Source organism: Nicotiana tabacum, chromosome 15 (assembly GCF_000715075.1).
Source record: "Nicotiana tabacum cultivar K326 chromosome 15, ASM71507v2, whole genome shotgun sequence".
Lineage (NCBI taxonomy): Eukaryota > Viridiplantae > Streptophyta > Magnoliopsida > Solanales > Solanaceae > Nicotiana > Nicotiana tabacum.
This window is the reverse complement of record NC_134094.1, coordinates 746,524-770,038: the sequence shown is the minus strand read 5'-3', so window position 1 is coordinate 770,038 and position 23,515 is coordinate 746,524. Positions and strand designations below refer to the sequence as shown.

The window sequence follows — 23,515 nt, the reverse complement described above, 5'->3', positions numbered from 1 at the left end:
GTGGTTATACCGGCTTAGTGGTTGCATTTCTTATATATATCTACAGGGATCGCAAATTTATTTAACCAAAACTTAAGGGGCTGCAAGCGAAAATGAAGTATTACTATTAAAGTATATAAGGAGTGTGTGACTATATATATGGAGTAAAACAAAGGTTGAGCAACATTATAAGTATTGTTTACTCAGAGGTTCAACCACCACCAAACTTGTTTTCTTAGTCCAGCAAATGTTTTTAATGTATCAATAAAGTTCACTGATCTGTTACCAGCCGTTACGTGTCTATATTTATCTATCCCTTTTCTCCTCCCACCAAATTTTGAACAGAGAGAACTCAACCCCACACGCATTCCTCAAACAATTTAATCCAAGAACATTGTGTCGTCATTTTGTGTATGTGTTCCATTTTCCATGCCCCTTTTGCTTATAATCTTTCAACACCTTACCTTTTCTTTTATGGTTTTGTGAGATTCTTAGGCAAAAAAAATTATTGTGCCCTTAGCTATTTTTCATCATCTAATGGCACTCGGAGCTTTCCTAAAGCTAACGGGTGCCTTAACATAATCTTTGTGACATACCAAAGCAGAGTAAAAACACAATTTTTGTGATTCTTGACACCCCAATTCACTCTTTACACAAACTGCTAATATGTCAACAATGGACAAGGCCAAATCGATATTCATAATGACAGGCAGAATGATGAATGAAGCAATCAGTTTCATTGTCTTCTCTTTTCTTGACATTCTTGATTTTCTGCTTTGTTACACTTACAAAGTAATTGATTTCATCGTTGAAGCAGAGTGGAAACCGTGCTACTGCTCGTCAGCTAAAGAAGCTATGAAGAGCAGTGGCACAATCTTGGTTTCCGAGCAAGGAGAATCCAAGATTGTGTGTCTCAGTACTTCTTCTGGCCGCAACAAATTGCAGCTAGAAGAAATATCAGACACACTCTACACTCGGTCTTCGTTAGTATCTGAAGTGTCAAAATCCACAGTGAATGAACTCAAGCGGCTCAAATTGGAAAATGCCACAGTGAAAAAGGGAACCCTGCGATCTACTTTCACTGTTAATTCCACCATTGTGGAAATGCTCCAAGGCAAAATTGGTGGCCAGCAATATCATCCCATTCCAAGATGGTCGGATTGTGATTGTAAAACTTGTAATTCTTGGTCCTCTTCTTGCAAAGATACACTTTTTGTCCATGTTGATGGTGTCAAAGGTATGACAAATAAACTCTCTTCTCTCTTTCTTCTCTGATCCAAAATAAGTGTTGTTTTAGCCAAATTAATTTGGTTCAGAATAAGTGTCACATTGGAAAATGACTAAAATCAAAGGGAAATTTTGATGAGATATAACGGGTAATTTAGTCAAATAACCCTTAATTATGATCAAAGTTTTGTACTTATGTATGCTAAAACCTTAAACGGCACTTATTTTGGACTAGACAAACAACAACAATCTAGTAGAATCCCACAAGTGAAATCTGGGAAGGGTAGAGTGTACGCAAATTTTACCCCTACCTCGGAATGGGTAAAGAGACTGTTTTCGGGAGACCCTCGGTTCAGAGACAAAAGATTTATTTTGGACTAGACTGGAATATTCTTTTGTTTCTTCTTAGATTAACGCCTTCTATCTGTGTGAATAATAAACACAGAGAACGTGCAAGAGAATGTGATCTTCATTCATGGGTTCATATCATCATCAGCATTTTGGACAGAGACTCTGTTCCCTAACTTTACAAAGGCAGCAAAATCAAAATATCGCCTATTTGCGGTGGATCTGCTGGGATTTGGAAGAAGTCCAAAGCCAAATGATTCACTTTACACCTTAAGAGAGCATCTTGACATGATTGAAAAATCAGTGTTAGAGCCATACAAGGTGAAATCTTTCCACATTGTGGCACATTCCTTGGGCTGCATTTTGGCGCTAGCACTCGCTGTAAAGCATCCTGGCTTAGTTAAATCTCTCACTTTACTTGCACCGGTAAGTTGCCACCAATCTTCACAAGGATTATTTAATGGAAATGGTCTAATTTTCGTGTTATACTATTAGGAATTGCTCAATTTTATTCTAGTTATACTTTTAATCCATTCATACTTATGTCGTTGGCAAATCGTCTCGTATTTGTATGTACCATTAGCGGAGCTCCAACGTATATTGGGTGGACTTTACATGTCCAAAATTTTTCGAGCAAATGTTCAAATTTAACACTAAATATTGGAGCTCCGTTAGGATAAAATTGAGAGTTTTTCCTAACGACGGGGTAGTATTAGATCAAAAGATAGATGTACCGTATTTTGAAGGATTCACTTTTAGTATATATATATATATATATATATATATATATATAAAAGGTCGGGTGGGTCGGGTCGGGTTGAGTAGTTTCTTTTTTAATTGGATTATTATTTATTAGACAGAAAATAAAAAATCGTGAAATTAGAAAATTATATTTTTCGGTCACTATAATTTTTGTACGAGTTAGTAAAAATTTTATGATTTTTGTGTGAGAAAAACAAAGTTATATAATTTTGGTAAAAAATAAATCATAGTTACATGACCATTTGTGAATTTTAAATGATAGTATTAGATCAAAGTTACAGAGTTGCTAAAATTTCGGATAGTACGTACATAATTAATTGTCATGAAAAGTTGATGAATGACTTTATTAATTGAGGTCATCTTTTTTGTTTTGTGACATAAATGTACAAAATGACAGCCATATTTTCCAGCACCAAAGGGAGAACAAGCGACGCAGTATATGATGAGAAGAATAGCGCCAAGACGAATATGGCCACCGATTGCATTTGGAGCTTCCATAGCTTGTTGGTATGAGCACGTAAGCCGAACCATTTGCCTTCTTATCTGCAAAAACCATCGTTTGTGGGAGTTTCTCACCAAACTCCTCACCAGAAACAGGTACGTTACGTTCATTCAAATATTTCCTACCCACACTAAACTGTCCTTTTGTGCTAACTATGGTCTTGTCTCATCTCTTAAGTTTTATGAATAGTTAATGCATTTAATGGGATCATAATGGTCAATTTCTCCTCTATTTTCCATTAAGCAATAATCAAATAGTTTAAACTCGTATCATCGATAGACCATAGTAGATAACCTAAAATATAAATGTAATAAATGAGAACTAGTTACTTAGAAAATAATGCAGACTATATATTACAACATGTTGAATTGCACGAATAGTGTTGAAAGTATTCGCATTGTCTTCATATAAATTAAATTCTAAATTATGATGCCAATTATGTACAACAAGTGGAGCGGTGGAGGAAGAGAAAAGAGAACAATTTCATGTGTTGTTTATGTCCCACATTTTGAGAGTATATGGTTTCTTGACCACAAAAGGAATTTAGCATTTGAATGTCCTAGTACAAGGCCATTGTTAGATTTCATATTTGGTTATCATGACATCTTTTTTATATTTGATAATTTGCTAACAATAAGATTTTCATTTTATTTTTAATGATATATTCTTAAAGTCATACAATGACCGAAATATTAATCAAAAGATTGAAGGTACTGCGACTCGGACAAAAACAACCAGGGGCAATATTAGTTACGAGTTCAATCTAGTAGCTGCAATTCAGATCTTACATTTGTATTAAAAAAATTATTAAATATATATAAAAATTTAATTACTAACATTTATTATCCTAGAATTTAAAACTCATAAAACACGAAATCCCCACTCCTCTGACTCAGCAAATTGGGAGGAAAGGTACCCTAGGTCTTGACATTAAATTACGTGTAGACAAATAATGGTATAAAAGTCTCAAACAACGCCCACCAACTACTTCTACTGTTCCAACCTTTCTTTTCCTCCTCTTTGGGCATGTCCACTGTTTCTTCTAGGTCAACATTTCATTATGCCATTCGTGTCATTTCCTTGATAATTATTTAAGATTTAGTGGTAGATTTTTGCTTGGTTGTCTTGAGCATTTTAGCATTCATTATCATCTCTCTGTCATAGTGTCATTGATCACTCTATGAATTGTCAGCCAAGTCAGCTCTTGACGTTGACCCAAATAATAACAGGAGGAGGGTGAAAGTACAATGACAACATAAAATTGTTTGTATGTATTTGCTTATTTTGTGTCTCACCCGCTGTCCAGTATCAGCATTGGAGTTTGGGGCAGATGCAGTGTTCTACCGAGGGGTTCAATTGTATTCATAACTTTCGACGCAAAGTAAAAATTTATATGTAAAAATTTATTAAAATTGCAAAAATAATATATATGAACCCATAACTTTAAAAATACTAAAAACCTTAAAAGTTGAATTCATAGGGTTTAAATCCTGAATTCCCTCTGATCGGAGCCTGACTAAATCCGGATTCACGAGGAAAAGTCCCACATTGGGTGGGGGGAGGGGTTAAATGCTCTATAATAAAGGCGACTCGATACCAGGATTCGACTTTGACACCTTTAGTTACGAATGAATGAGTATTTACCACTCTATCACAATTCCTATTGGTGTTTGTATGTATTTGCTAATCCGGCTCAATACCTAAGTAGGTTTAGTTACCATATTTACACATTTACCAATTAATAATAATAAAAATTTACAAGTAATTACCTTAAAGGTAACTGATTGTGTAAATATTTTTATACATAAGTAGATAAAACTCAATTTCTTTCTTACGTCATCTATATTTATTGACAGAAACCAAGCTTAATTAATTTTCTCCTATCAAAAGTTTTTTTTTTCGGAACCTTAATCAATTTCCGTTTTTCCTTTTTTTAGCATTACTTTCTTGTTTACTTACCATCAAAAAATGATTTTAACAACAGGATCAGAACATACTTAGTAGAGGGATTCTGCTGTCATACACACAACGCAGCATGGCATACACTACACAACATAATTTGTGGCACTGCTGGGAAAATTGAAGGTTACTTAGACATGGTAAAAAACCGTCTAAAATGCGAAGTCACAGTTTTCCACGGCAGAGAAGATGAGCTTATCCCCGTCGAATGCAGCTACAACGTACAATCTAGAATTCCTCGTGCTCACGTTAAGGTAGTTGAGAACAAAGATCACATCACTATTGTTGTTGGCAGACAGCAGGTATTTGCTCGGGAACTTGAAGAAATCTGGAGAAATAATTCCACAACTTGAATTCCTCAAGTGTTTGAATCAAGATCCTAGCTAAACAATGTCATTTTTTTCTTTACCAAATCCAATGAAGCAAATTTGGATATAATGAAAGCTTTATTGGACTAGTTTTTATTTCTTTTTATCCTTTTTTTCTTGATAAGATTGCAAAACTCAGATAATTCTAGTATTAATTAGTATATCAGTGTATCACCACAGCTTTGTAATGGGATGCGAAAGTGTTTCTCATCTCTTCCTATTAGTAATTGTATAAGAGCAATAAGAAGCAACGGAAATGTTTATGTCTACTTGTATTTCATCTCATTTTTTGTAGATCAATTAGTTCGGATCTTTTGCATTCACTATATTGCCTACTCACTTCATCCTTAGATTATTACATAGCTCTGGTTTAAATTCACTACACCATATTTTTTATTCAGATACTTATAATTATATATCAGTATATAATAGAATCATTCAAAATTTTAGTATAAAGAAACTCTAGCTATGTTTACTGCTTAACATTATACATCAGAGACATCAAAGTGATGGCGTGGAGCTCAATTTACTTCCTTTATCATGCCAAAGGTAGTTTGGAGACGCACGTGCACGGAAGAAGCTATAGCTCTGGGTTTCGGTGGTTATAAATGTTCTGTGCATATTTGGTGACATACAATAAATCTCGAATTGACCCGTGGATTCTGGCAATGAGCCATGTGAATCTTAATTAGTTCGAGAGGGAGATTGTTGGGTGTGCATATAAAAGCATCATATTAGTAGTTGAAAAGATTGGGAAGCTAATGATACTTTTAATTAAATGAAGTCTTTTAACGAAAACCGTACGAGAACAATATTACGGTCCTATATTCCTTTGATTTAGCTTAGCCCAACAATAAGACAAATCCATAAGTTATGAGTATAGTTTTCTTTTTTTCTTTTTTGATTTTGTAATTTGGCAACCAAAGTTGACCGGGCAATGCCCTTTCAAAGTAATTGGAATGCTCTCCGATTAACTCTAGATATGCTTGTGCTGGTGGCTAGCCAGAGAAAATAATGAGGCAAGTAAATTCTGCTGATTTGCTCCAAATCCACACGCCTATGTATTTAAAGTTGGTTGTTGAAATAAATGACCTAACACTTAGCTTGCTGTAGCCATTTATGCCTTTTTTTCTCCCTAAAATCCACACTGAATTAGCCAAAGAGTCTTCCTAACTGTTCACTTGCCTCCACTGTTTCCTAATTCAACTTTCAAGAAAGCTAATGAGTTACTTAAGGAGATAAATGTAGATCGAATCTAGACATAATATCTGGTTCCACATGCATATTTTTGCTGATATTTTCTGTTTGTTTTGAAAAAGAGGGACAATGGTACAGGTTATGTTTGCAAATACGCAAGTAAACAGACCCTCTCGTTTCTCATTTGTCAAAATATTCAAATCTGGTTTTCTTGATTCTCACTTCTTCTGCTAGACGAACTTCTTTTTTTTTTAAATTTCTCAAAAGTGTCCTGTACTCGTATTTACGTCTTGACTAATCCGAATTCACGTAAGACTTCAAAAGGGGAAGTTCTCCCTACTAAAATATTTTTCATCTCTGTTGTCTTTCCATGTGTAATATTTGAGTTAGAGTAAAAAGTAATGTTAATAGTAGTATATAGCTGATATATACACATATTTTTAAATATTTCACAAATTTTAAAAAAATCTACCAAATTTGTAATTAACTCAAAGAGTTTTCCATTTTATATAGATCCTAGTCCGTCGGGGAAAGGAAATAATAAAGCTTAGTCCTCCACTCCTTTTTTCTTTTTAAATATCTAGAACATCATAACAGTTTTCCAAGGTTTACTTTCTTTTTTTTGGGCTCTATACAAATAGCTGATTGGATTTAATATTTATTTTTTCTGTTAGTATAATATAAATTATACATTAATTTTATATAATTATGTATGAATTATACATATGTTATATATTCGCCCGTTATTTTTATCTAAACGATTGGGCATACAGCTTTTTACGTTAAGTCTTACTTTTCTTTTTTTCTTTGTGTTGGACGTTAAGAAGATTCTGAAGTTGACTATTTGGGCTACGGTTTCACTTCTACTGATAACTTGGACTTTCTTAAGCTGCTTTTTATGCGGGCTTTGAATCCTATCTTTACGAGAAAATAACATTGTTTTTATTAGTTCATTTTTTATTACTGACCCGAAATGGTCTTTCGGCCCAATTTATTTATAATTTATAGCCATTGTCTATTTTCAATATATTTATTTTCCCAAGACCATATTTATTCCAAGCCTTTTTAGCTTTCTTTCATTCTATCCAATTCCAATGCACAAATTTTTTTTCTCATTACCACTTTCATTCACATCCTCTTTCTTACCTCTTTTTTTCTCAGTGTCTTCTTCGTCTTCCTTTTCTCTTTCTTTGGTTATTTATTTTTTATTTTTCTTCCCTTCTCTATCTCCCATTTCAGATCTATATTTTTTTCTCTTTATTTTTTACTTCACACTGAAAAAACTTGTTTGAGTACCTAGAAAGATTACGAAATTTTTAATTCAATTCTTAAAAAGATTTACTTAATTACGATGCATGATACAAGAGTGGCAATAAAAGTCGTGGGATTTTCTAGTCATGCTTCTTCTTCTTCTTCTTCTAGTCATAATATTGTTTTGTGAGTAAAAATCTTTTACAGTGAGTAGCCGATGGTGAAAAATGACATTGTAAAAGTAATAGCCGAAAAATGTATAAAAACTGTATATTTTTTTGAATATATATACATTCTGTATGTTATATACAAAATTATACAGTTTTATACACGTTTTCAACTATCAAATGTAATTAGTTTTTTGCGCGGGCTAAAAGTGATAACACCCCGATAGTGGGTCTGGATTTAATGGGGTAGTTGGATGATACTTATATGTAATTTTGTATAAATATTATACATATATATATATATATATATATATATATATATAATGTATTAAATATTTTATATACACATATATAGAGTTGTACATATATACGATAATTTGTATTATAGTTTTATATAAAAGTTATATGTATATTATTATGCTATGTATAAAAGTTGTATATACATTGTATCCTAAGTTTGGCAATGTACTTTGTGTATATTGAGTGTATTCCGAACGTGTTTGTGTATCCAAAGCATATATTAGATTTTTTTATACATGATTATATAGTGTATATATACTATATAATAGTTATATATAGTATATACAAATTATATACATAATTTATACATGATTGATAAATATTATGCAATTGTATTTTTGTATAAAAATTGTATATAAATTGTTATATGTGTATAGAAGATGTATATTTACAGTTAAAAGTTTTATATACAGTATTTTCCGAGTTTGATAATGTATTCTTAGTGTATTTCGGGCATATTGTATATTTTAAGTATATAAAAATATATATATTGTTCAACAATGTATAAAAAAGTATCTATACACACTATACTAGTGTATAATACGTATAGTACGTGTACAATCTATACATTACCTTCTTCCTCTTCTTCTTATTGCTTATGCAATATTATATTTTTCTAGATTGTGTCACTACAAATTTAGTTCTTTTTTGTAAAATATAAAAAAAGGATTGTAATTTGTGTATAATAGGAAGAATTTTGGTGGTTTTGGAGAAGACAATTGGGTTTATTCTTCTTTTTTTTGTAATAAATGTTTTGTATGAATTCTCAGTCTTTCACTTTTTCCTATTTTAGTTAATTCTTAAAAGTTGTAGTTTTGTATAAAGATTGTATATACACTCATATAAAATTGTTATACATGGTACTTGTATATTAATTTATATGGAAGTTATAAAGACACTATTATACAATGTTAAAACTATATATGCAATGTATACTAAGTTTGGCAGTGTGTCATTTGTGTATATTGAGTGTATCCGAGTGTGTTTGTGTATCTAGAGTATATCTTGTATGCATTGTGTAATGTACATCTCTCTCTCTCTCACACACACACAAAATCTCGTTATCTGTGTGTATTGTTTCTTCTTGAGTTGAGTTTTTAAGTAAGTTTTTCTCTTTTGAATTTTTTTTGTTTTTTTTGTATTCACCAGCTTTTTGGACTTTTGGCCGAATTGTTCTTTTTGTGTAATTGAAAACTTATTTGACTGAAATAGTTTTATACTTTACATTGCTTTTATACTCTATCCGGTTGGTATAATTTTGTGCTTGTTTAGTTGTTGACTAAATTTTACCAGATTGGCATAACTTTATGTCATATGCAATCGACCTATTTGTTAAATTGTTCATCAAAGTCTACTCAACTGGCATGATTTTGTGCTTGTTCAATCGTTCACCAAACTCTACCAGATTAACGTGACTTTATGTTATGTCAATTCGACCGATCTGTTAAAATTATTCATCAAAGTTTACCCGTCAGAATAATTTTTCTGTGTCGTTCAACAAAATATTCTTCGAACTTGCAATTTCATTTTTGATAAAAACCACCCCAAATCTATTGAAAATGATCTCAAATTTGACACAGAGCCTCTAAATACCAACACAAAGATCCACAAATACCAATTTAGTCAAATAATACCAAATCAAGAAGACCCACTTTAATTTGTCTTCTTCAACACTTTCTAAGGACCAACAATAGAGTATTAAATTTTTTAAAATAAATTACTAAATAGTGTTTAAACTAAAAGTTTAAGCATAAATAATTAACATTCAAATATTATTATCAATAATTAACCATTAACTTCGAATTTTGAACCCCAAATAAGAATTTTAAGCTTTCAAAATTGAAGAATTGTGGAGTTCCTAGTGAATATGGAGAAGGAGCTGAAGGGGCAAATATGTTATTTGGCGCACAATGAAAAAAGTGGAGTTCATTTGATTAATATCGCCAATTACGTGTCACGACCCAAAATTTTTCACCGACGGGACCGTGATGGCGCCTAACATTTTACTTGCTAGGTAAGCCAACATTAGAGAATCATTAAACCAATTTCTTATTCCCATTCAGTAATTAACAATAATTAACTAAGATAAAATATAATAAGTGCGGAATATCATAAAACTGTATTAATTACTACCACCCGGATCTGGAGTCACAATTCACGAGCATTCTAGAATCTACTACAAGTAATAGTCTGAAAGAAATACAAGAAAATAATAGGACATAAAAGATAGACGGGGACTTCAAGATCTGTGAATGCCAATAGATCTACCTTGAGTCTCCGGACAACGGACCAATAGCAAAATCTCGATCAACCTGAGCCGGTACCAAAATCTGCACAGAAAGTACAGAGTGCAGTATCAGTACAACCGACCCCATGTACTGGTAAGTGTCGAGCCTAACCTCGGCGAAGTAGTGACGAGGCTAGGACAAGACACCCACATATAACCTGAACAATATAATCATGCTAGTGACAACAACGGTAAATAAAGAAATAACGTAGAAATAATATGAATGGGACATACACCGGGGGAGGGGGGATACAATATAAAGAGTGAGAATAATGAAAAGACAAAATTAAACCGAAAATCCTTAAACGAATTGAGCAAATACAACAGCAAGGGAAAATTGCACGATATCACCAATCGTGCTTTTACTCTCAACTTCACCAAGTAAATAAATAGAACGGCACGACATCACCCTTCGTGCTTTTACTCTCAACCTCACCAAATAAATAAATAGAACGGCACGATATTACCCTTCGTACTTTTACTCTCATAATATACACGGCATCACCCTTCGTGCTTTACACTCTTCCTCACAATATAAATAATGCATGCACGACATCACCCTTCATGCTTTACACTCCTCCTCACAAATCACAGAATTAATAACAATAGATAGATAGGAGTATCACAAAGAAATCAGTATTTTACCCATAATCAATAGCACAATGTAATCACAACCTTGAATCAATATTCGAAAGTTACCAAATCTCAGTGAAACCGAATATAAGTCACCCAATATTTCAAATAACCCGCTAAGCATGGATAGTAGAATTTAAGGCAATAAAATAGACAAGAATAAAATTTTACTCGCAGGCTATAACTCGAAAACGACACATAGATGCTCGTCACCTCACCTATACATCTTATTTAACAACCAAACACGTAGCAAATAAACACATAATACTTATTCCCTCAAGCCAAAGTTAGACACGACACTTACCTCGCTCCGAAGGCCACTTAATTCTCAATCACAACTCTTTCTTTGGAATTCACCTCCAAACCACTCATATCTATTCAAAAATGACTCACCAATATTAAATATTGCTAAAGGAATCCATTATATTGTATAAATTAAATTTCCCAAAATTTCCTCCAAAAAGTCAAAAAATCGACCCCGGGCTCGCTTGGTCAACACCCGAGGGTCGGACCAAAATACATTTACCCATTCACCGCGAGCCCGAATATATAATTAGTTTTGGAAACCGACCTCAAATTGAGGTCTAAATCACCAAATTTCCGAAATTCCTAGTTTCTACCCTAACCCCTAATTCTACCATGAAAATTCTAGATTTTAGGTTAATAATTCAAGAAATGTAATGGGTAATTGAAAGAAAATGGTTTAGAATCACTTACCAACACTTTGGGGAAGAAATGGCTCTTGAAAAATCGACTCACACCGTTTTGTTTTTGAGAAAAATGAATTTTTGGCTAAACCCCGTATTTGGATTCTGTTAAGTGTAGGGCGACAGTGTTCATCGCGAGAGGACTATTGCGTTCGCGAAGAATATTGGCTGCCAATCCTTCGCATTCGTGAGGCCGTGTTCGCGTTCGCATAGGCTACCCCCTGGCCTTCGCGTTCGCGAGACATTGCTCATGTTCGCGATGAAGGAACAATCGCCTCTTCCCCAGGTGTGCCTAACACTACACGTTCGCGAGGAGCTGGTCGCGTTCGCGAAGGGTAACTCCCCCATCGCTTCGCGTTCGCGACTTAGACTTCGAGTTCGCGAAGATGAAAACTTCAGCTGCCCAGTTTACTCTTCGTGTTCGCGAGAGTACCTTCGCGAACGCGAAGAAGAACCTGCCTGAACACCTGCTGGAGCAAAATACCAGATTTTCAAAGTCCAAAATATCCCGTGGCTTACCGGAAACTCACCTGAGCCCTCGGGGCTCCAAACCAAACATGAACACAAGTCTAAAAACATCATACGGACCTGCTCGCGCGATCAAATTACCAAAATAACACCTAAAACTCCGAATTTAGCACCAAATCAAATGAAATTCTCAAGAGCACTTTAAAATTTCTATTTTCTCAACTGGACGTCCGAATCACGTCAAATCAACTCCGTTTCTCACCAAATTTTACAGACAAGTCTTAAATATCATAATGAACCTATACCGGGATCCGGAACCAAAATACGGACCTGATACTAACAATGCCAAACACCAATCAATTCTTAAAACAAATAATTTCCAAACTTTTAATTTTTTATCAAAAATTCATAACTCAAGCTAGGGACCTCCGAATTCGATTCCGGGCATACGTTCAGGTTCCATAATTCGATACGGACCCACCGAGACTGTCAAAATACTGATCCGGTACCGTTTACCAAAAACATCGACCGAAGTCAACTAAAATCAACTTTTAAGGTAAAAATTCTTATTTTCATTAGTTTTCAACATAAAAGCTTTCTGAAAACATGCCCGGGATGTGCACGTAAATCGAGGAGGGTAAAAATAAGATTTTTAAGGATTAAGAGCACATATTCGAGTTCTAAAACATAAGATGACCTTTTGGGTCATCACATTCTCCACATCTAAAACAATCGTTCGTCCTCAAACATACATAGAAAAGTACCTGGGCTGGTGAAAAGGTGGGGATATCTACTCCGCATATCGGACTCGGACTCCCAAGTAGCTGCCTCAATAGGTTGACCTCTCCACTGCACTCGAACTGAAGGGTAACTCTTTGATCTCAATTGGCGAACTTGCCGGGCTAGAATTGCCACCGGCTCTTCATCTTAAGTCAAATCCATGTCTAACTGGATAGAGCTGAAATCTAACACATGAGACGGATCACCGTGATACTTTCGAAGCATGGACACATGGAATACAGGATGAAAAGCTACTAAAATAGGTGGAAACACAAGACTGTAAGCCACTTCTCCCACTTTCTCCAGAATCTCAAATGGTCCGATATACCTAGGGTTCAACTTGCCCTTCTTTCTGAACCTCATGACACCCTTCATGGGTGATACCCAAAGTAACACTCTCTTTTCGACCATGAATGCAACATCACGAACTTTACGATCGGCATAACTCTTCTGCCTGGACTGAGCTGAACGAAGTCGATCCTGTATAATCTTGACCTTGCCCAAGGCCTCCTGTACTAAATCTGTACCCAACAACCGAGCCTCCCCCATTTCAAACCACCCAACTGGCGACCTACACCGTCTACCATATAATGCCTTATAGGGAGCCATCTGAATGCTCGACTGGTAGCTATTATTGTAGGCAAACTCTGCAAGGGGCAAGAACTGATCCCACGATCCTCCGAAATCTATGACACAAACACAGAGCATATCCTCCAGGATCTGAATAATGCGCTCGGACTGCCCATCCATCTGAGGATGGAATGCTGTGCTCAACACAACCCGCGTACCCAACTCACGTTGTACTTCCCTCCAAAAGTGCGAGGTAAATTGCGTACCTCGATCATAAATGATAGACACGGGCACACCGTGAAGACGGACGATATCCCGAATATAAATCTCTGTTAATCGCTCCGAGGAATAGGTAACTGCCATAGGAATGAAGTGCGTTGACTTAGTCAGCCTATCCACAATAACCCACACGGCGTCGAACTTCCTCTAAGTCCGTGGGAGTCCAACAGCAAAGTCCATAGTGATATGCTCCCACTTCCACTCAGGAATCTCCATTTGCTGAAGCAAACCACCAGTTCTATGATGCTCATATTTCACCTGCTAACATTTCAAGCACCGAGCCAAGTAAGCAACTATATATTTCTTCATCCTCCTCCACCAATAATGCTGCCGCAGGTCCTGGTACATCTTGGCATCACCCAGGTGTATAGAATACTGAGAACTGTGAGCCTCTCCAAGGATCAACTCACGAAGCCCATCCACATTAGGCATATAAATACGACCTTGCATCCTCAAAACTCCGTCATCTCTGACAGTAACCTGCTTGGCACCACCGTGCCGCACTGTGTCTCTAAATATAAGTAAATGAGGATCGTCATCCTGCCGATCTCTGATGTGCTCAAACAAAGAAGACCAAGCAATTGTACAAGCTAGAACACGGCTGGGCTCAGAAACATCTAACCTCACGAACTGGTTTGCCAGGGCCTGAACCTCCAATGCTAGTGGTCTCTCACCAACTAGAATATAAGCAAGACTGCCCATACTCACTGCTTCTCTACTCAATGCATCGGCCACCACATTGGCCTTTCCCAGATGGTACAATATAGTGATATCATTGTCTTTCAATAGCTCCAGCCACCTCCTCTACCTCAAATTGAGTTCCTTCTGCTTGAACAAAAACTGCAAGCTCCGATGATCAGTGAATACCTCACATAGCACGCCGTAAAGATAGTGCCTACAAATCTTCAGCGCGTGAACATGGTAATTCTTTTCGTGAACCTTCAGCTGCCAAGAAGCATATGCAATAACCTTTCCGCCCTGCATCAACACCGCACCAAGACCAAGACGAGATGTGTCACAATATACTGTATAAGATCCTGAACCTGTGGGTAACACCAATACTAGTGCCGTAGTCAAAGATGTCTTGAGCTTCCAAAAGATCGCTTCACACTCGTATGACCACCTGAACGGGGCACCCTTCTGGGTCAATCTGGTCAACGGGGTTGTTATGAATGAAAACCCCTCCACAAATCGACGGTAATCGCGTGCCAAACCTAGGAAACTACGGATCTCTGTAACTGATGTGGGTCTAGGCCAATTTTGAACTGCCTCAATCTTCTTAGGATCCACTTGAATACCTTATGCTGATACAACGTGACCCAAGAAAGCAACTAAACTCAACCAAATCTCACATTTTGAGAACTTAGCATATAACTGGCTGTCTTTCAGAGTCTGAAGAACGATCCGAAGGTGCTGCTCATGCTCCTCTCGACTGTGGGAGTAGATCAAGATATCATCAATAAACACAACCACAAAGAAATCTAAGTAGGGTTTGAACACCCGATTCATCAAATCCATGAATGTTGCTGGGGCATTTGCCAGCCCAAATGACATCACTCGAAACTCAAAATGCCCATACTGAGTCTGAAAAGCTGTCTTAGGAACATCAGATGCCCTAATCCTCAACTAATGGCAGCCAGATCTCAAATCAATCTTTGAAAATAGCTTGGCACTCTGAAGCTGATCAAATAAATCATCAATCCTCGGCAATGATACTTGTTCTTGATTATGACTTTGTTCAACTGTCGATACTCTATACACATCCTCTTCGATCCATCTTTCTTCTTCACAAACAACACAGGTGCACCCCAGGGCGAGACACTAGGTCTAATGAAGCCCTTATCAAGAAAATCTTGCAATTGCTCCTTCAATTCTTTCAACTCTGGCGGGGCCATGCAGTATGGCAGAATGGAAATAGGCTGGGTGCCCGGAGCCAAATCAATGCAGAAATCAATATCCTAGTCGGGTGGAATCCCTGAAAGATCTGCAAGAAACACCTCTGGAAACTCACGAACAACCAGTACCGAATCCATGGAAGGATCCTCCACACTAGAATCGCGGACATAAGCCAAATAAGCTAGACACCCGTTCTCGACCATATGCCGAGCCTTCACATAAGAGATAACCATGTTGGTAGAATGGCCAAGATTCCCTCTCCACTATAATCGAGGCAACCCCTACAATGCTAAGGTCACCATTTTGGTGTGACAATATAATATAGCATGATAAGGTGACAGCCAATCCATACCCAGTATGACGTGAAAATCAGCCGTGTTGAGAAGTAGAAGGTCTACACGAGTCTCAAGACTCCCAATGGTGACCACACACGAACGATAAACACGATATACAACAATAGCATCTCCCACTAGTGTGGACACATACACAGGAGCACTCAAAGAATCACGGAGCATGACTAAATAAGAAGATTAATAGGATGACACATAGGAGTAAGTAGATCCCGGATCAAATAGAACTGAAGCATCTCTACTGCAAACTGAAACAATACCTGTGATAACAACATCAGATGACTCAGCCTCAGGCATGGCTTGGAAAGCACAACACCGGGGTTGGGCCCCACCACCATGAACTACATCCCTGGGACGGTCTCTAACTAGCTGGTCTCCACCTCTAACAGCCTGACCTCCACCTCTAACAGTCTGGCCTCTACCTTTGGCTGCATGACCCCTGCCTTTGGCTTGCTGAGAAGGTGGTGCAGCAACTAGTGCTGGAACTATGGCACGAGAACCCTGATACTGTGAGTTGCCCGTTACCCGAGGGCAAAATCTAGCAACATTTCTCGGATCACCACAAGTATAACATAACCTCAACTTCTGTGGCTGTTGACCCTGAAACTGACCCTGTCGACCTGAATAACAACCCTGATAACTCTGGAGTGGAAAAATACATCTGACGGCCACGACTACTTGAGGAACTGTGGGATGCCTAGAGCGCTGAATGAAACGGCCTGGGAGAATGACCTCTACCAAAAGTACTTCTGCCTCTAGATGAGGCACCGCTGAACTCACCGGAATGACGAGGTCTCTTGTCAAACCCCTGACCTCCCTGAGTAAGAACTATTTCGACTCGTCTAGCGACATTAGTAGCCGCCTGAAAGGAAATCTCACTCCCAGTCTCCTTAGCCATATGCAATCTGATAGGCTGAGCAAGTCCATCAAAAAACCTCTTCACGCTCTCTCTCTCTCTCTCTCTCGGTGGGAATAAGAAGAATAGCATGACGGACCAAATCCACAAAACGGGTCTCATACTGAGTAACAGTCATACTGCCCTTATGGAGATGCTCAAACTGACGGCGGTGCTCCTCTCTCCATGTGATAGGCAGAAACTGCTCTATGAAGAGCTAAGAGAACAGGTCCTAAGTAAGAGCAGGCGACCCAGCTGGTCTGGTCAACATGTAATCTCTTCACCATTTCTTGGCGGAACCAGTCATTTGAAATGCAGCAAAATCGACCCCATTGGTCTCCATTATACCCATGTTCCGTAGAACCTCGTGACAGCTGTCAAGATACTCCTGGGGATCCTCTGAAGGATCACCACTGAAGTGAACAGGAAAGAGCTTGATAAACCTGTCCATTCTCCATAAAGCCTTAGAAGACATAGCTGGCCCATCTCCGACCTGTGCCACAATAACCGGCTGAACTAATCCAACTGGCGGCTGCTGGAGCCTGATACTGGGGAGCTATCTGCTCCGGAGCGGGAATGGTGGGAGTCTAGGCTCCTCCTCCAGCTTGAGAGACTGTTGCTGCAATGGGAAATGTGCCAGTCCGGGCCACACTCTCCATAAGGCCCACCAAACTGACAAAAGCGTCCTGAAGTACTGGGGTGGCAATGAACCTGTCCGGAACCTGAGCTGGTCCGGTAGGAACAGTCTGGGCTGGAACCTCTTCGTCAAGCTCTATCTAAGGCTCCACTGCTGGGGCTGCTGCTCGAGCTCTAGAGTGAGCCCTACCCCGGCCTCTGTCACAGCCTCGACCTCGACCTCTGCCCCATGTAGGAGTTGCCACTGGAGACTCTGGCTGCTGCTCAGCTGAGGAAGCGGTACGTGTTCTCGCCATCTGCGAGAGAATAAGAGTAGAAGAGTTCAATCGGTATTGAGAAAGCAAAATCACACGACAGAGAAGAATATAAGTGAAACTTGTTCCTAAACTTCATAGCCTCTGGAAGATAAGCACAGACGTCTCTGTACCGATCCTCTAGACTCTACTAAGCTTGCTCGTGAATCGTGAAACCTAGGCAACCTAGAGCTCTGATACCAACTGTCATGACCCAAAATTTCCCACCGACGGCACCGTGATGACGCCTAACATTTCACTTGCTAGGCAAGCCAACGTTAGAGAATCATTAAACCAATTCCTTATTCCCATTCAGTATTTAATAATAATTAACTAAGATGAAATATAATAAGTGCGGAATATCATAAAACTGTATTAATTACTATCACCCGGATCTAGAGTCACAATTCGCGAGCTTTCTAGAATCTACTACAAGTAATAGTCTGAAAAAAATACAACTGCCTGAATGAAAGAAAATAGTATGACATAAAAAATAGACGAGGACTTCAAGGTCTGTGAACGCCGACATATCTACCTTGAGTATCCAGATAGTGGACCAATAACAAAATCTCGATCAACCTGAGCCGGTATCAAAATCTGCACAGAAAGTGCATAGTGCAGCATCACTACAACTGACCCCATGTACTGGTAAGTGTCGAGCCTAACCTCGGCGAAGTAGTGATGAGGCTAGGACAAGACACCCACATATAACATGAACAGTATAATCATGCTAGTGGCAACAACAGTAAATAAAGAAATAACGCAGAAATAGTGGGAAGGAGACATACAATGGGGGAGATACAATATAAAGAGTGAGAATAATGAAAAGACAGAATTAAACCGAAAATACCTAAGCGAATTGAGCAAATAAAACAGCAAGGGAAAACTGCACAGCATCACCCTTCGTGCTTTTACTTTCAACCTCACCAAATAAATAAATAGAATGGCACGACATCATCTTTTGTGCTCTTACTCTCAACCTCACCAAATAAATAAATAGAACGGGACGACATCACCCTTCGTGCTTTTACTCTCATAATATACACGACATCACCCTTCGTGCTTTACACTCTTTCTCACAATATAAATAATGCATACACGGCATCACCCTTCGTGCTTTACACTCTTCCTCACAATATAAATAATGCATGCACGACATTACCCTTCGTGCATTACACTTCTCCTCACAAATCACAGAATCAATAACAACGGATGGATATGAGTATCACAAAGAAACCAGTATTTTACCCATAATCAATAGCACAATGTAATCACAACCTTGAATTAATATTCGAAAGTTACCAAATCTTAGTGAAACCAGATATAAGTCACCCAACATTTCTAATAACCCGCTAAGCATGTATAGTAGAATTTAAGGCTACAAAATAGACAAGAATAAAATTTGACTCGCATGCTATGACTCGACAACGACGCATAGATGCTCGTCACCTCACCTATACATAATATTTAACAACCAAACACGTAGCAAATAAACACATAATACCTATTCCCTCAAACCAAAGTTAGACACGATACTTACCTCGCTCCGAAGGCCACTTAATTCTCAATCACAACTTTTCTTTTGGAATTCACCTCCAAACCACTCATATCTATTCAAAAATGACTCAATAATATCAAATATTTCTAAAGAAATCCATTATATTGTATAAATTAAATTTCCCAAAATTTCCTCAAAAAAGTCAAAAAATCGACCCCGGACCCACTTGGTCAACACTCGAGGTTCGGACCAAAATACATTTATCCATTCACCCCCGAGCCCGAATATATAATTAGTTTTGGAATCCGACCTAAAATTGAGGTCTAAATCACCAAATTTCCGAAATTTCTAGTTTCTACCCTAACCCCTAATTCTACCATGAAAACTCTAGAATTTAGGTTAATAATTCAAGAAATATAATGGGTAATTAAAAGAAAATAGTTTAGAATCACTTACCAACACTTTGGGGAAGAAATGGCTCTTGAAATATCGCCTCACACCGTTTGGTTTTTGAGAAAAATAAATTTTTGGCTAAATCCCGTTTTTGGATTCTGTTAATTGCTGGGCGACTATGTTCATCGCGTTCGTGATAGCACTGTCGAGTTCACGAGACCATGTTCACATTCTCATAGGCTACCCCCTGGCCTTCGCGTTCACGAGACATTGCTCATGTTCGCGATGAAGGAACGATCGACTTTTCCCCAGGTATGCCTATCACTACGCGTTCACGAGGAGCTGGTCGCGTTCGCGAAGGGTAACGCCCCCATCGATTCACGTTCGCGACTAAGCCTTCATGTTCGCAAAGAAGAAAACTTCATCTGCCCAGTTTACTCCTCGCGTTCGCGAGAGTACCTTCGTGAATGCGAAGAAGGACCTGCCAGAACACCTGCTGCAGCAAAATACCAGATTTTCAAAGTCCAAAACATCTTGTGGCCTACCCGAAACTCATCCGAGCCCTCTGGGCTCCAAACCAAATATGCACACAAGTCTAAAAATATCATACGGACTTGCTCGAGCAATCAAATCGTCAAAATAACACCTAAAACTCCGAATTTAGCACCAAATCAAATGAAATTCTCAAGAGCACTTTAAAATTTCTATATTCTCAACTGGACATCCGAATCACGTCAAATCAACTCCGTTTCTCATCAAATTTTATAAACAAGTCTTAAATAACATAATGAACCTGTACCGGGCTTCGAAACCAAAATATGGACTTGATACTAACAATGCCAAACATCATTCAATTCTTAAAATAAATAATTTTCAGACTTTTAATTTTTCATCAAAAATTCATAACGCAAGCTAGGGACCTCCGAATTTGATTCCGGGTATATGTCCAGGTCTCATAATTCGATACATACCCACTGGTACCATCAAAATACGGATCCGAGCCCGTTTACCAAATATGTTGACCGAAGTCAACTAAAATTATCTTTTAAGACAAAAATTCTTTTTTTCATTAGTTTTCAACATAAAAGCTTTCCGGAAACACGCCCGTACTGCGCACGTAAATCGAGGAGGGTAAAAATAATATTTTTAAGGTTTAAGAGCGTAGATTCAAGTTTTAAAACATAAGATGCCCTTTTGGTTCATGACATTACAGAACATTCAACTAAGATTAGTCTCATTGGAGGACCCGCTACACAATTCTACAATCATACTTCATAACACGTACGTACCTTGAGATTAATAACCGTACGCTTTTGGTAATTGGTAAATGAACATAAGTCTGTTTCTGTCATTTTCTAGAGTGAGAAACTCTAGCTTCTCTCTTCAACACTTCCTTATTCTTCTTCTCAGTGGCGGAGCCACCTTATAGGAAGGGGTGTCAAATGATACACCTTCTCGGAAAAAATACAATGTGTAGGTAGGTAAAAAAATAAACTATGTATTGACTTCCCTTAATTTCCTGGCATGTTTACTTTTATATATTTTGACACTCCTTAACCACAATTCTAGCTCCGCCACTACTTTTTCTTACCCAAATCTATTACAAAGCACATACTTTCTCCATTATTGAACTTAAATGCGTCCTTCGGGACTATCTGCTCACCCCATAGGCCTGCCACCATCCTCCCAGACTCAAGCTCTATGTCAAAATATTACAGGAAACACCAATTGCCAACCTCAAACTTTTTCCTTATAACAACAATGACAATGGACAAATTGGAGGCATACCAGGCAATTATGAAATAATACTAGGAGGTTCCAGCTTCAGAGCAATAAGAAAAACAAAAGTGTGGTTTCACCACAGGCCGTACGATTTTGTTAAAGGTATACCGGTGGTGAGGTTCACAAAGGAGGAAGTCAATTTATTGACGGAAGCTTGTAGACTCACTATAGTGGGTAAATTCTAAAGGACAAGACCTTCCATAGATCGAATCAGAGCGGAGTTTCTCAAATCGATTCATCTAAAAGGAGCTATGCAAATTGGGGCGTACAATATACGGCATGTTTTTATCGATTTTGACCTTGAAGAAGATCGCAAAAATGTTAAAGCTAGATCCTTTTTGACACTCTGTGACATGCAAATGAAATTACAAAAGTGCACTCCTAATTTCAAGCCGAAAATAGAATCTACTCTTGCTCCTGTTTGGATCAATCTCCCGGATCTTAAATGGTACTACTTTGAGTGGGATACGCTTTATCAAATTGTGGAACCAATAGGTATCCCAATCATTATGGATAAAGTCACTCTTTCCAAAACAAGACCTACCACAGCCAAAATCAAGGTTGAAATTGATGTCACCAAAGCCTTGCTTCATGAAGTATGGATTGATATTATGAATGAAAAAGTCCAAATGGAAACCATCATCCATAAAGTTGAGTATGAATATATCCCTGAATATTGCAATCATTATAAAATGCAAGGGCATAGTGACCTAAAATGCAGAATTCTTCATCCGAAATTACGACATGGTGTTATAAATTCTGCAAAAAAAGTGAATGAGAGTGCTAAAGGAAAGGAGAAGGAGAGTGCTGATGTCCAAGGAAAAAGGTCTAATGAAATGTAAGTGGATGGAAACACAGTAGCCAAATCAATTATAAAAATACAAGGAGATGCATCTATGAAAAGGGATAATTCTGAGCAAGAAGAAGGATGGCAAACTGTGATAAATGGAAAAGGTAGGAAAAAACGCCTGAATAAAGCAAATGGACATATGAATGTCTCAGACGTACCGACCAGCAGTGACTCAAAGGATACTAATCAATTGACGACAACAAAGGGAGTATGCAAAAAGAAGAATATTGATAACTTTATTCTTAAGGAGCCCCAACAGATGAATGTTCAAACTATGTTTCCTATAGAGGTGGAAGTACAGAAGATGGAGACAATTCTAGGGAAGCCAAATATTAGAAAGACCAAGAGACAAAATAAAAATACTCTCTTTAAAAAAACCGGTCCACCTTATGAAAGAAAATGGAACAAATAAGCAAGAGAAGTTGGCAAAGATTTAACCAAATCTGAGACCAAGTATAATAGCCTCTCTTCTGTATTAGCTAATATAACAGCTGAAATAGAAGGGAATAGGAAATTGGTACTACAGGAGGTGACGTATCCTGTTAGGCCACCAGAGGTTACAATCAAAGATCCAAGTAGAAAGTGTATAGATGGAGGAATAATGAATTGTACCATCGGTACTATCTGCTCAACCCAGGGGCATGCCACCAGCCCCTCAGACTCAAGCTCTACGTCAATTCAGGCTTCCCCCCCTCCCATCCCAAAATGTTACAGGAAACACCAATTGCCAACCTCAAACGTTTTTCTTATAACAACAATGAGAATGGCCAAATTGGAGGATACCAGGCAATTATGCAACAATACTAGGAGGCTTCAACTTCAGAGCAACAAAAAAAAAGTGTGGCTTTACCACATGCCGTACGATTTTGTTAAAGGTATACCGATTGTGAGGTTCACAAAGGAGGAAGATAATCTATTGGCAGAAGCTTGTAGACTCACTATAGTAGGTAAATTCCCAAGGACAAGACCTGCCATTGATCGAATCAGAGCGGAGTTTCTCAAATCGATTCATCTAAAAGGAGCTGTGCAAATTGGCGTACAATATGTAGCATGATTTATCGATTTTGACCTTAAAGAAGGTCGCATAAATATTAAAGCTAGATTTTTAACAATCTGTGACATGCAAATGAAATTACAA

At 37.8% G+C, this 23,515-nt stretch overlaps 1 protein-coding gene across 1 annotated transcript; it reads left to right on the top strand.

Moving 5' to 3' along the window:
• Positions 1–267: 267 nt before the first annotated feature.
• On the top strand, positions 268–5,414 carry LOC107824711 (putative lysophospholipase BODYGUARD 3). The gene is made up of 4 exons (XM_075231906.1): positions 268–1,216; positions 1,652–1,980; positions 2,714–2,913; positions 4,803–5,414. Exons 1-4 carry the CDS (start codon positions 646–648, stop codon positions 5,128–5,130), a joined length of 1,428 nt encoding a protein of 475 aa, XP_075088007.1. The 5' UTR covers positions 268–645; the 3' UTR covers positions 5,131–5,414.
• The last annotated feature ends 18,101 nt before the right edge of the window (positions 5,415–23,515 follow it).

Excerpts from the sequence above, each read along its gene's own strand:
- LOC107824711 (XM_075231906.1), top strand. The coding sequence starts at position 646 with ATGTCAACAATGGACAAGGCCAAATCGATATTCATAATGACAGGCAGA. Across the intron at positions 1,217-1,651 it reads CCATGTTGATGGTGTCAAAG|AGAACGTGCAAGAGAATGTG; the intron begins GTATGACAAATA and ends TAATAAACACAG. Across the intron at positions 2,914-4,802 it reads AAACTCCTCACCAGAAACAG|GATCAGAACATACTTAGTAG; the intron begins GTACGTTACGTT and ends TTTTAACAACAG.